At 38.0% G+C, this 15043-nt stretch overlaps 1 protein-coding gene across 4 annotated transcripts in view; it reads left to right on the forward strand.

Annotated features, from left to right (window-relative positions):
- The window catches only part of MYO1B (myosin IB), a 175307-nt gene that overhangs the window by 133796 nt on the left and 26468 nt on the right, over positions 1 to 15043 (forward strand). For all 4 annotated transcript variants that reach the window (XM_012776932.3, XM_012776935.3, XM_012776937.3 and 1 more), the window contains exons 14-20: positions 36 to 140; positions 2165 to 2227; positions 4659 to 4859; positions 6365 to 6591; positions 9483 to 9683; positions 11302 to 11395; positions 12596 to 12745. In XM_012776932.3, coding sequence (XP_012632386.1) covers positions 36 to 140; positions 2165 to 2227; positions 4659 to 4859; positions 6365 to 6591; positions 9483 to 9683; positions 11302 to 11395; positions 12596 to 12745 — 1041 coding nt within the window. The remainder of the gene's footprint in view (positions 1 to 35; positions 141 to 2164; positions 2228 to 4658; positions 4860 to 6364; positions 6592 to 9482; positions 9684 to 11301; positions 11396 to 12595; positions 12746 to 15043) is intronic.

Here is a 15043-nt window from a genome sequence, read left to right on the forward strand (position 1 = left end):
TGATTTATAAGGGTTTTTTTGTTTTCTTCATACAGGACAACAGCTTTGAGCAGTTCATTATTAATTATTGTAATGAGAAGCTGCAACAGATCTTCATTGAACTTACCCTTAAAGAAGAGCAAGAGGAGTATATACGGGAGGTAACGTGGAAATGCTTTTTCAAAGCATTTGAAGGACCAAAGGAACAAAGTGTTGGTCCTTTGTTACTCATAATACAAATTCCAGATTCAGAAGATAGTCTAAACATGACCCTGGAATCTAAGGTTTATCTAAGTTTAGTCAGATTGTGGTTTTTTAAAATTTGTTTGGTATGACATCTAAGCTAAGTGGCATTTTCTTTTTTACTGTGCCACTAGTGCCTAGAATGATGCCTAGCACATAGTAGGTGCTCAACAAATATCAGTTGACAGCCTCTAGTCATTGGATTCCAACATAATGATGACAAATTACAGTATGTTAAGAAAATAGTCTGAAGCCAGATGCAGGACGCACGGCTGTAATCCCAGCTCCTTGGGAGCCTGGGTTGGGAGGGTTGCCTGAGCCCAGAAATTTGAGACCAGCCTAGGCAACATAGTGAGACCTTGTCTCAAAAAAATAAAAGAAAGAAAATAAATAGTCTAAGATAGCAGTTGTGGGAGGATTATGACTGCAAAGAACAGCACAAGGGAATTTTGGGACTAATTATGGTGGTGCTTACATGATACTATGCATTTGCCAAAACTTAAAGAACTGTATACCAGCAATAGTATCACTGTAAGGAGATTTGAAAACATTTTGAGACTTTGCTCAATCTCAATCAAAAGCATTGTTTTTCAAAATTTATAATAAAATAGGTAACATTTGTTGCATTCTTGCTACATACGAGGTATTGTATTAAGTGCTTTGTATAAATTATCTCATTTAATGTAATTCACAAATAACCAGAAGTAATGTTTGCAAAGCCTTTGCATTTTTAAAATACATACTTGGTTTTCACCCTTTCATTTTTTTAAATAGCCAGTCTTTTTTCAGGTATAAAATTATATATTTTTAAAAAATAAAAGGGAGGAATTATTTTATGGTCTATATTTTTGTTTTCTTTTCATTTATTTCTTTAATATTTTAGTAATGACATTGTCTATTTTCTTTCATTTTCTTTAGTGTCATTTTAAATTGTTAAGGAGACAGAATCCTCTTTTATTTTGTTTCTCTATGTAGATTTTTCTAAAGTGATTATTATTCCCAGTGACTTAGTAAAACAACCCATTTAGTCTAAAGCTAAATCATAAATATTTCATCTTGATTTTAGAATGCTCGATGCATTAGAAATGTTTCGTACTTGTCTGGCACTTTTTGATAACATAAATATCCTAAAAGCAAGATTCATTCTCTTCCTGTCTTTTCATCATAGAGAATGCGCAAACTTTGATGTGTAACTTAAAACAGTTTGTACAGATTGTCTAAAACACTTGTAAGAGTATATAGGAAGATTCCTAGATTGCTATATGAATTAAATTCTCTCCCCTCAGAAGAAAAATAAATGTTTATACTTACAGACAAAGTGTAAGCAGACACAGAATGATTACATTTGGCCTTACAGATTTGGCTTTGTAGCAAGCATTAGAACCAGTGGATAGGTTTTCACATCTTTCCTTGTGTTGAACGTATTAAGACTTTGTCTTGATATAGGGCTTTTTTTTTTACACTTGAAATAGTTAACTTCCCTACAACATAAGATTGACTCTAAAATTAATTTTTTCCTTGTGCTTACAAATTAAGAACAGAAAAATCTGGGCCTTAAATTCTTGGGATCAAGTTCTAACTTATTTCCTTATAAACACTGTAAATATACACAAAGCAATATTGACCCAAGGGCCTGTTGAGTAAATATTTGGCCCAGGGCCAGTGAAGTGCATGGGAAATTGCCACAGATGGGAGAGTGGAATGGGAGACAGTTTCAGAATGGGTCAAGGGCATGCGCTTCAATCAGATTATGTCAGCAGTGGGTTGATGCATTAAGAAAGTTTTGGGAACTGAGTATGACATTTGCGGCATCGATTCTACAAAGGAAATAAGTTCAGAAAAGAAGTGAAATATGGAAGATGGGGAAAGTCTGTTTTATGGATAGCAGCTTTGTGGCTTTATCATCATATGTGATTTGATTTTGTTCTGTTTTATTTTTTAGGACATAGAGTGGACTCACATTGAGTACTTTAATAATGCTATCATATGTGACCTAATAGAAAATGTGAGTACTTAGGTACAGTTTTCTAAAGAATGTCTTTTTAGTAATATAATTCACTAATTATAAGTGTTCTCACTGCCTTCAATTTTAAGCAATTTTAAGTATTATCACTGTTTTACACTTTTTTTTTAAAAGGGATTACAGAGTTCTGGAGACTTTTGTAGCCCTAAGAGATCACATACAGTTCTTGAACACATATATAGACACCTGGACACTTTGATACTTAGCCAGGGTCCCCCAAGACCATTCTGTTGTCATATTACAGAGCCCTTTTATGACCTTCAGACACCAGGCCCTTAAATGCACTAGCCTGTTTTGTGTGGTTGGAGCCGGGTCTGATCCATGGCTCCTGGGAATGTGGGCCCTTGGTCAGAGTAGGCTCTGAGCAGCCACCCAGTGTTTTGCCAAATCAAAATATCCATTTCATTTTTAAAACTCTAGTGACTTCTTAACATGCCATTTACATTAAGATAAAAAGGGAAAAAGGGATAACCTTTGGAGCTGAATTAGGTGGGAGCCCAGAAGTGGCTCAGGTACAGATCTAGTGCTGATTTCGAGAACGTTGTGCAGAGGGTATGGCATCTGTGACTACAAGTGGCCAAGGACCCTGGAATTTTTCAGATGACCCAAATCTGTGTGTATATGTGAAAAAACTTAAAGTATGAAAAATTATTGGACAATTTTTAGTAAGCTTTCTGCATCCAAGATTTTTGTATTTAGATCATATTCTGTAGTTTATCATAAATGAATTAAGTGTAGGAAGACTGATTTGTGTGTGAAAACCAGGAAACTCTTATGATTAGGATTATTAGTACTTCTGACCTTGATAAAGTAATTTGAGACAATGTGTAAACTTCATTGTCCTACCTACAGTCTTTGTAGCAGTCAGTGGTTGGGGAATGCTGTTTTAGGAATACCATCACAGGCTGTGAATGTACAGCAGACCATTTTCTTTTCATCTTTAACAAGTCCTTTTGGAAATGATGTAATTAGCCATTATTTTTTTTTCTTCAATATTCAAGATACTCCTGAAAGTTGCATCTTTGAATAAATTGAACATCAAAAACAATATTCTAAATCATCACTGTTTTTTAATAAAAATTACTTTGTTTTGGAAAATCTGAACAGTGTTGGAATGGGAACACTAATATTCCACATAAGCAATTTAAAACTGTAATCTAAAATCCAGAAAATTAGTGGATTTCCTGAGAAATTTTCCTGGTAAATTTTGTGAAGAAGGTAATTTGCTATGGGAACTTTAATTTTCAGAATTCTTGACTAGTATGTTTTCCTTTATAAATATAACATTGCACGTAATTATTCTCCCTTAAGGTGGGGGGAGAATAGCAGTAATATACTTAATTCAACTAGATTATCTCAGCCAAAAATCCCCTTGCATATATGATTGAAGAAACTCATGTTCACATAGGAGCCTGGGTACATAGAGGAAATGTTTCCTTCCAGCATCATTAAACAATAATGTTTATTCTGGGGATGTTATGAACACACTTGATTCCTGAGAGTCCACACTTCCCCTGGGTTTTGTGTGGAATAAGTAACTGCTGGTCAGAGGATGTCATGGCCTTGTGAGTAAAAGGGGAGAGGAACAGGGGACTTGGCCTTGGTGGAAGTGGGTGGGGTTGATGGCCAGTGGAGTGGATTGTTTTTGGAATTAAGACTTGTGAGCCTGTACGGACAATCCAGGGAACCTCAGCTATTATTTAGCAAAGTAAAAGCTTCCTGATTTCTGATTCAGTTTAGGGCTGACTGCTCTTGGAATAAATATGATCACAGAGTCTGAATGTGCAACAAATAAATTTTTATTTTTGTTTTTCTATGTAGAACAGGCATGTTATTCTAAAGAGGTATTCTTGGAAACAGTTTGATTGCAATGATCATTAAAAGCAGCACTCCAAATCACAGCTTTTTTTCCCCCTAAAAAACAAACTTTATTTTGAACACATGAAGAATTTGGAAACAAAACCAATTTCCTTCTTAAGCTGTGACGCAGATAACGGACTTAGTAGACTGCTTTGTGATTTGTCACATGTTAAAGAGGCTGTATTGTCACACTAGTTTCTGGCTTTTAGATTTGTTTTTGAATCTTTGCAGTCTAACTTGTCTTTTATAATAGTATGAGTTTCAGTCATCAGCTGGCTAAGGTGGCTGAGGTCACTCCCACGTCCTGTTCTGTGGGTGGGGAGAGACCGAGACAGACACATTCCTCACCCCTGCCACACACACACCTGGGGACACTTTGGAAAAAAGCTACTTCCTGTGGCTTTTGTTATTTGTTTTTGATTCCCTGCTTTTCATTGTAACTGAGCAGAATTTTCTATGACTAAGGTAATTGTGTTTGATGGTGTAATTAGGAATAATTATTAAACAATACAGTGAGGAAGGAAGGAGACTTTTTTTATTTCCTTTCTCCCAGAACACAAACGGAATCTTGGCAATGCTGGATGAAGAGTGCCTGAGGCCTGGCACGGTCACGGATGAGACCTTCCTAGAAAAGCTGAACCAGGTCTGCGCCACCCACCAGCACTTCGAGAGCAGGATGAGCAAGTGCTCTCGGTTCCTCAACGACACGACGCTGCCTCACAGCTGCTTCCGAATCCAGCATTATGCTGGCAAGGTACCACTGGGCGGCTGTGAGCACCAGGCCAAAGCCAGGCTTGCTGAGCCCTTCCTGCGAGGAGGCGGGGCCAAGAGATGGGCGGTCTCTGTAACAGTGTTGGGGGGGGAGAGGACAAATTGAGCTGCTGACCTGGTTGACTCAAAGTGTTCAACAGAAATAGAATCTGGGTCATGGGGAGCAACACCTCATTAACATGGAGGAGAACTGAAAGCCAAGCCAGTGAACTTAATGAAAAGTCCTAATACATTTTTAAAAATCAATTTTATCATTTTCAAGCTACATGCTATCCTGTAAAAAATATCTCTTAACACTATTAAAGGAGATTTGCCATTAAAAATTAGATGTCACTAAAGACTTGCAATAAGGTTTTAAAAGCACAAGCCACTTAGCAAAAATAAGCAATTCTTAGATTAAAATTTTGAATGACACTCGGGGAAATATTACTTTTTAAAGAAAGCACTTACATGATTACTATTTGGGGGAATTAATTTCATGTCATCTAATATATAAAGAAACTGTTAAAAATAATCTTGATAGGCCGGGCGCGGTGGCTCATGCCTGTAATCCTAGCTCTGGGAGGCCGAGGCGGGCAGATTGCTCAAGGTCAGGAGTTCAAAACCAGCCTGAGCAAGAGCGAGACCCCATCTCTACTATAAATAGAAAGAAATTAATTGGCCAACTGATACATATAATATAAAAAATTAGCCGGGCATGGTGGCGCATGCCTGTAGTCCCAGCTACTCGGGAGGGTGAGGCAGAAGGATTGCTCGAGCACAGGAGTTTGAGGTTGCTGTGAGCTAGGCTGACGCCACGGCACTCACTCTAGCCTGGACAACAAAGCGAGACTCTGTGTCAAAAAAAAAAATAATAATAATAATCTTGATAATTAATTTTTAGAATCCTAAAATATTGATTATAGTTAATACTTCCTTTCTTATAAGAGTGCAAACTTCAAAGGGAAAACATTTTAATTATGTATTTATAAAAATTATGTGTCATCTGAATTACCTTTAATTGCAAAATATTAAAGCTTGGTGCTTCTTTTTTTAATTATCCTAGATTATTAAAAGATACGTTTTTGATCTGTTTCTCTGCTGCTTCAGGAGGTCTATGAAAATCTTAGTGTTATTTCTGTTTTCCTCTGTCTGCTTTTAAACAGACTAGAATTGGCACATGAGAACTAAAAAATAAAAGTAAAACCTCAAAATATGTTCAGACACCAAAAAAATCCAAAATCCTTTGAAAATGTTATGATAACATTTTTGGAGTTTATTCTTGCAAATCCTGAATGGTAATAGAATTTATTTTGATCTCTTCTGTGATTTAGACAGATGGAATTTAAACTTGGAGGTGAATTCGATATAGAGTGTGACTAATGCATCGGGGACTTTTTGGTAGTGAAGGAAGAGGCAGCAATGTGGAGAGTCTCGGAATATTTTTAACAGTTGTTTGACATTACAGCGTGCAGTGTGCCAGTGTTGAGTTCTGTGTGCTGCTCATAGGTGCTGTACCAGGTGGAAGGATTTGTTGACAAAAACAACGACCTTCTCTATCGAGACCTGTCCCAGGCTATGTGGAAGGCCAGCCACGGCCTCATCAAGTCTTTGTTCCCCGAAGGGAACCCCACCAAGATCAACCTGAAAAGGCCTCCGACTGCAGGCTCTCAGTTCAAGGCATCCGTGGCCACTCTGATGAAAAACCTACAGACCAAGAACCCAAACTATATTAGGTATTTCTGGCATATAAAATTATCTGGCAGTTCAAATGTGAGAGTGCTCCAAAGGAGTATCATGTTCCTGTTTGCTTAAATCTGAGTGTAGCCCAAGCAGAGGATACCTGATGTACTTACAGATGAAATAATATCTAGGGTTGGCTTAGAAATCCACTGTCCTTTCCCCTAAAATAAGAAAGTTAAAAAAAATGAAGAAAAAAAAAGTTGAGGGGGGGATGATAATACTTAATGAAGCTCAGTCATTGGTATCTAGGGGTTTTCAACTTTCTGTGTGTTTAATATATTTTTTTTAATGATGTATTAAGAAACAAAATATAAATTTTTTTCTGGTTAGGGTTTTGTAGAAAACTCTTTTGTTGGCTTCATTTTGAATTCTTGTTACATTAACTTAGAGGAGGAGACCACTGAAACAAGTGGAGCTTTAGTTGCAACTCTGGTGCTTGTTGGGGGACGTGTACCTCTTCCTTCCCTGTGGCAGGGATGGACCTGGAAAAAATAATGATTTCTAAAATCAATCTGAATTTTTTCAAAACCATAGAAAGATCTTTAAAAATCTCCAGTCTCTTTTTTTCCCTACTTCTAGAGCATCTTAGATATAGCTATCTCAAGAATCAGTAAAGACCAACTAGTATTAGAGTTTGTCATGTGTATTTGGTGAGCCAGATTGTAGAAGATATGTCTCTGATGGGTTAGATTTCAGATAGCACGCCCGTGCCCACAAATACTGTCTATAGTTGTCTTTGAAAATTCAGTTAGAAGGAAACTAGAGTGGAGAACATTTCTGTGCTTGACTTGTTTACCTGGTGTTTATATTGGCAGAAACGTAAGTTGGCAAAATTCCCTGGTTTGATTGCAGTCAAATTAGAACACATATTGGGAGAAGATTCTGGTTTCCAAAAAAATAAAACCCAAGACCATCTGAGCATGATGGTGGCTCATGCCTATAATCCCAGCACTTTGGGAGGCCAAGGCAGGGGGATCACTTGAGCCCAGGAGTTTGAGACCAGCCTGGGCAATATAGCAAGACCCCATCTCTACAAAGAAAAAAAAAATTAGCTGGGGGCGGATAGTGTGTGCCTGTAGTCCCAGCTACTTAGGAGGCTGAGGCAGGAGGATTGCTTGAAGCCCGGGAGTTAGAGGCTGCAGTGAGTTATGATCATGCCATTGTACTATAGCCTGGTTGACAGAATGATACCCTGTCTCTTAAAAAAAAAAAATAGGAAACTTTCTGTGAGTAGTTGCTTTTCCTATCTTAATTGAGTGAATTTTTTTTTTTTTTTTTGCATTTTACTATATTTTATTGAGGTATCAGTTACATGAAGTGATGTAACTGATGTAAGTGATGGCACAGATCTTAGGTGAAAAGTTCAATTAATTTTTTAACCATTATATACACTTTTTGGTAGCCACCACCCAGGTCAAGAGATAAAACATTTCTATCACCTCAGAAATTTCCTTTATTTCCCTCCATTTTCATAGTTTTTATGTCTTCTCTAAGACATGTTAATTAATAGACCCCAAGGTTGTGAATATATTATCATATATTTTCTTGTAGAGCTTTGTAATTTCAGATTTCATATTTAGGTCTATTTTTCCTGCATATAGATATCCTGTTGCTCTGCCTCTATATATTGAAAAGAAACTAATCTGTTTTTTCATTTATTTGCTTTGGTGCCTTTAGTATCAGTTGAATGTATATGTAGGGGTCTGAACTCACTAGGCTGTTCCATTGATCTATTTGTCTATCTTTATTTAAGCCAAAGAGTAGAATTGTTTTTATAAATGGTAAAACACATAACACCAAGGCCAAACTCTTAATAGAAAGTTGTAATTGTCCGTATATTATGTGTGTGTATAATTTATTTGACACTTGTAGTTAAGCAGCCATAATCATAGTGTTTAATTGTTGTATTTGTTAGGACACAGGGATTGCTGTAATATGATCCAAAACCAACAATGACTTAAACAAGATTGACATTTATTTCTGACATAACTTCCAAATGTAAGGACTCTAGAGCTAATAGGACAGCTTCTTTTATTCTATGGCCCTGCCCTTTCTCAGGTATTTTCTTCATCTGCGTGGTCAAAGATGGCTGTCCACCACATTAACATTTGCAGCCAGCAGTAAACTAAACAAGACTCAGGGGAGAGCTCATCTTTTCCTTTAAGGACATAGACCAGAATCTACAGACGTTACTTCCCTTCTGATCCTAGTCGTGGTCAGAATTTGCTGACATGGCCACACCTACTTGTAGAGGAGACTGGGAAATGTAGTCTTCCCTGGGCAGCAAAGTACCCTGGTTAATAAAGGAGAACAGACATAGGGAGGCAACAATGATTTTTATCTTTTTATTGAGGTATTTTTTATATATAGTGAAATGCATGAATCCTAAATGTGCAGCTTGTTGAATTTTTACATAGGTATGCACTTGTGTTACCCCATCCAGACCAAGATGTGAAACATTTCCATCATCCCAGAAGGTTCCCTTATGTCCTTTCTATGTCTGTCCCCACCACTACCTCTCCCCAGAGGGCTCAGCAATACTGATTTCTAACCACGGACTAGCTTTGCTTGAACTTCATATAAATGAAATCACACATGTACCCTTTTGTCACTTTTTTCACCCAGTAAAATGTTAATGATTATCATACATGTCACATATAGTAGTAGTTAATTCTTTTTTTTTTAACTGCTGTATATGCAGTATTATATTTATTTTTAGGTTGTTGTAAAATGATTTGAAACCATTTCAGAAGAAATGACTAGGTTTCCCAGGAATAACAGATTATTTTACTATAAAACAATCATATATAATACTTTGTAAAATATGGATAGTTAAATTCTTAAGAGGCAGAGTTTAAAACCTAAAATCTTTGTAATCTCTTAGGTGTATCAAACCGAATGATAAAAAAGCGGCACACATCTTCAACGAGGCCCTGGTGTGTCACCAGATCAGGTACCTGGGCCTCTTGGAGAACGTCCGGGTGAGGAGGGCCGGCTATGCCTTCAGGCAGGCCTATGAGCCTTGCCTGGAACGGTACAAAATGCTTTGTAAGCAAACGTGGCCCCACTGGAAAGGACCGGCAAGGTAAGAAATCCATTGACCATACTTACTAATGAATATTTAAAGTATACAACTAACATGCTTTTTCCCTATATGCTGTTAGGTAAGCCAGGAGTCTATGAAAACTTGAGTGTAACCTCTGTTTTGGACCCTTTTCTAGGACGGTATCATTTTGTGCTAATTCTTAATTATCGAGGTCTCAATTTTCTTAATGTCAAATTAGGACTTATGGAATCCATACTTGGAATTTGTGTGTCAATATAATTTTAAAATATGCCCATGGTAAATTTATAGGAGGTGATTTGTAGTTGATATGTATATATAAATATATATATGTATCACTTAAGAATATGTGTGTGTGTGTGTGTGTGTAGAATCATAGAGAGGCAAAGTTAGAGGCACGGGATTACCATTCTCACTTTTCCCATGAGGAATTTACCCCTAGAGAGAGTCAGTGGGTGGGGTGAAGTTCTCACTCTTTGCCCGGGTCCGCACTAGTGGAGAATTAGGTGACAGGAGCAGGTGGGAGTCACAGCGTCAGCGCTGTTGCTAGGAAAGCTGGGTTGAGGAACGGGCCCCACGGCTTTCAGCTGGTGTGCCCTGGGTTGCTCTGACCCATTCAGTCCCAGACACGGTGCTGGACACTGCAGGCCATCCAGGGAGCGTCCCCATGCCCTGTGAGCTCTCCGCATGCAGAGGGAACTTCCGTGCTGCCTGGCAGCCGCCACAGGAGAGAGATCACGCCTTGCCTGTGCAGTGACCTAAGTTCTGCTCTCGGCGGGCTGCGGGAGCTCTCTCCAGAACACTGCAGGAGAGCTAACGTGCGTGTTTCATGGGCCTGGGCAGGAACTTGGGGATTTTCATTTCACTGTACTTGTGTTGCCTCCACATTCTCAGTGGACCCAGCCTTTCACAGGAACATCAACAGTATTAAGACCCTCATTCTGCATTATAAGAAGATATAGAAACCACATACGGTGTGGTCCCTAATGCCTAATAATGTTGGACCTGGGTACTGTTTCAGTTCCCACTGCTAAATTTCCAGGGTATTATGGAAAATGTACACCATAATACGGAACATGTGCTTGCTCCCAGCCTGCCACCTAGTCCAGGTGGTGGAGCGAGGTTTAGTTTTGGAAAGCCAGGGTGCAGGGGGTGCAGGTCAGAGCTAAGTCCAGGCCTCGCTCCCACGGTGTACAGCTCACGTTCTTTCGCATCCCATGGAGCTGGTGCTTAGTGCACCCTCAGGGGCAGGAACAATGTCTAAAATGTTTTCAAGAATTAACTGAGTGGGTTCTGAGTTTTTTACACACCCTTCTGGCCCTGGTTGGTACCTCATTATGAGTATATTTGATAAAAGTCTTACTGTCTTTACTAATGCAATCAAGAAATTGGCTTTAATAACCATATTTTCTTAGATTATATAGTTCTGAACCCAAATTTACCTTTTTATCAGATTTGGTTTAATTCATGGAATTCAGTTTTGAAAATTCTTTGATAGAAGGATGATTACTGAAAAAGCAGTTATACTTGGAAATGAAGCTATTTTTTTATACTACGGAGAACCTGATATCATGATATTAGCTAACGTAAAACCATTTTTGTAACTCAGAAAATTGTTTTTTATTTTTATTTTTTTAAGGTCTGGTGTGGAGGTCTTGTTTAATGAATTAGAGATTCCTGTGGAAGAATACTCCTTTGGTAGATCAAAGATATTCATCCGAAACCCAAGAACAGTATGTAACCAAAACTTTCACACTATGAACTTAAGTTAGAATCATATAGGCAAGTTCTTAAAAGATATTTAACCTTATAACATCACCCGAGGGGCTGCCACAAATGCCACAGTCTTGTGTTCATCTGCAAATGTCCAAGAAGATGGAGCAAATAAGGGATAGTGGAAAAATGTGTAATTTTTATGAACTATCAGTCTTTGATAGATTGTACAACACTTAAGAAATTATAAAGAAACTGTTAACTACAACAATAAAACCTCCCAAATTCATACCAACTAGGGGGAAATTCAGTCTGTATTTGTGATATCTGAATTATGCAATAGTTTTAGTAACTGTAGCCCTATTATTTAGAGATACATAAAAGCACTCAAATGAAAATTTTTTTAAGTTAAAAAGAACACTGAAAATTTTACCTCTTCGGCCAGGCACAGCAGCTCACACCTGTAATCCCAGCACTTTGGGAAGCTAAGGTGGGAGGATCACTTGAGGCCGGGAGTTCGAGACCAGCCAGGGCAACACAATGAGACCCTGTCTCTACAAAATATAAAAATAAAAATAAATTATCTGGGTGTGGTGGTGTGTGCCTATAGTCCCAGGTACTAGGGAAGTTGAAGTGGGAGGATCACTTGATCCCAGGAGTTCAAGGCTACAGCAAGCTATGATCACACTACTGCATTGTAGCCTGGGTGACACAGCAAGACCCTGTCTCCCCACCCCCCACCCCCAAAATAAAATAAAATAAAATTCTACCTCATAGAAACCCATGGGAACCTTTATATAAATGAACAGATGAGCATGAAGTATATTAGTATAACAGCTGATTGGTAATTTGGAAATCTAGAGATTTGGGAACATATTAATATTTAAATTGTTTAAGAGAGAAATTTTGCCAGCATCTGCTTTCCATTAGTAATTTGCATCCTTGTAGATAGTGTGAAGGTAGACTTAAGCTCCCTTCAGCCTCTCTGATTTGTCATAAAATCTGAATCACTGGAATAAAAATTGTGAATTTTTCATGAATTCATCAAAACCATTTTCTCATGGGCTGTTATCCATCTTGTGTATAATTAATATGATTATTCAGTTTTTTTTTCCCTTATTGTGGTTGCCTCCAACATTATGGCATTTTACTTCATGAGAATTCCTATGCTGTAAAGTTTTGGGGGATTATTGATAAATCCATCTATCATTTCTTATTAGCTTTTCAAATTAGAAGACTTGAGGAAGCAAAGGCTTGAGGACTTAGCCACGCTCATTCAGAAGATTTATCGGGGGTGGAAATGCCGCACACACTTCCTGCTAATGAAGAAAAGCCAGGTCGTGATTGCTGCCTGGTACAGGAGATACGCGGTATGAGTCCTGGTCATTTTTAATTTGTAATAACGATGCTAATTTGCCAGCATTTGTTATGTACTTACTACATACTTAATTTTTGTATATTTAATTCTCCCAACAACCTCATGAGATGGATGGATACTCTTATGGTTCTGTTTGTAAAGATGAGAAAACTAAGGTACTGAGCTGTTAAGTAACTTGTCCCCCATGGCCACGCAGCTATAGGTGGCAGAGCTGAGATTTGAATCCAAGACAATTTCAGAGCTCAAGTTTGCTACACCACATTGCCTTCCACTGATCTAAATATGTATAGTGGGAAATTTGCATCTTCAATTTGGTCATCAGATTACAAGGGACAATGTCATTTAACCTTTTGACATTGGGTTAATTAATGACATTTGCCATATGATTGGATTCATTTTCCAGAACAGTTGACTGTTCTCCATTTATAGTGACAGTATTGAAAATGGCTTTAAATCCAGAAAGCTAATGCCATTGTTTTAGTAGAATTCTGGTTTTGGTTAAAGGATTAGATTCTCTTTAGCCCTCAGGTATCTAGTCATATTATCTATGGGAAAAGATTCAATAATAAAGTATGTTTATTAATGTGGAATTTCTTTCAGGAATTTCCTTCTTAACTTGGTGGTACATGTTTTGTTGGAGGCATACCACAGGTTTGAGAGAAGCCTGAAGGTTTGCCTCTAGGCTAGCGTGAACTTGGCTATGTTCTCACGGAATGCATTTTAGTGACAAGAATACTGCTTCCAGATCTTTTCATTCTGTGCTTTTTTTTTTTTTTTTTCTACAGAGTGAGTTGGAATATGAATTAAATTTGCACTCAGGTCTTTTTCTTTATCATGTGCCTCTTCTTTCTCAGCCATGGAGATGTTTTGCTATAAGAATGTATAATCAAAACATAATTTATGCTGACCTATTCTCACATAATACAGTTTAGTGTAGTATTTCCAAGCTTTAGAAATTAATGAGGTACTTAAATCATTAAGCTAAAGAAAATTGGTCTTTCAAAGAGTATCTTTAAAATTACTCAGTTAAAAGAGTATAACCAGCAGTGTAAGTCTTAAAGTGTGAACCTGTCCAGCCACATGAATGATAGTCATTCGTACGTGTTCTGTAAAGGCACAGGGGGCAGTTGTCACTCAGCCTGGTGGCAGTGGGTTCTCCTCTGTGCACATAGCAGTGCTCCTTTATTCTGTTGTGGATTCGTAATGCTCTGTTTTCTATTTGCCTGAGATAGGGAAGACCACCAAATAGTCCTCAAGGAGCCCTTTTTATCATTTCTTATTTTAAGGTCATTAGAAAAATTCCCAGCCTAGGCAACATAGCAAGACCTTGTCTCTACAAAAAAAAAAATTAGCTGGGCACAGTGACACATCCCTATAGTCCCAGCTACTTGAGAGCCCTGGCGTTGGAGGCTACAGTGAGCTATGATTGTGCCACTGCACTTCAGGCTGGACAACAGAGTGACACCCCATCTCTGAAAAAGAAAAAACAATTTTAAAAATTAAAATAATAAAATAATTTTTAAAAGAATAATAGGGAAAGATAGGCTGTAACTTTAGATAAGATGATAGAGGAAGACCTTCTAAGAGGGGCAGTTTGATCAGAAGGTTGAGCAGGAACTGGCAATGTAAAGTATTTTTACTATCCCTCCCAGTATAGAGCTTTTTATCACCAGATGAAAAAATGTCTCCAGATGTCATGAACTCCCAATGGTAGGAGTTACGAGCAATATTAACTTGGAGAATAGAAACAAACAGTAGCCCAGTTTTTAGAGAAAGCGTTAACCTCACTCTGATATTACAGCTCTTTCAAAATTTGAGCTAAATACCTCAACTAGTTGACTGCATGTTACTCAAGCCAGTGATTAAACTGTTTTCCCTCAACTAAATAACTCAAAGATTTTCTGAATACTCATTTTTAGTTACTGATTATTTTTCCATATTTTGTGATATTTCATGGCTCCTACAGATGAATTTTCAAGTGAGAGATTGTTATTTTCAAGCCATTTAGGAATTTAAAAAGAAAACACAGAGGGACCAAATGGATGTCAGACGAGGTGGTCAGCTATTGTAGGTGTGGCTTGTTCACACATCTGTGGAATATTACTCTGGGAGGAACCTTAGCCATTTCCCAGCTCTTCATTTGGCAGCTGAGGAAACTGAGGCCCAGAAGAGGCGAGTCACTCACGCAGGGTCTCGGGGTCTGCTGGCTTTTCTCCCTGGTGTCCTCTTTTCTTCCGCTGCCTGTCTATTGGTAATGTCACCCTCCGTGACCTCTGCTGTTCCAGAATCC

This window comes from Microcebus murinus, chromosome 8, assembly GCF_040939455.1.
Source record: "Microcebus murinus isolate Inina chromosome 8, M.murinus_Inina_mat1.0, whole genome shotgun sequence".
NCBI lineage: Eukaryota > Metazoa > Chordata > Mammalia > Primates > Cheirogaleidae > Microcebus > Microcebus murinus.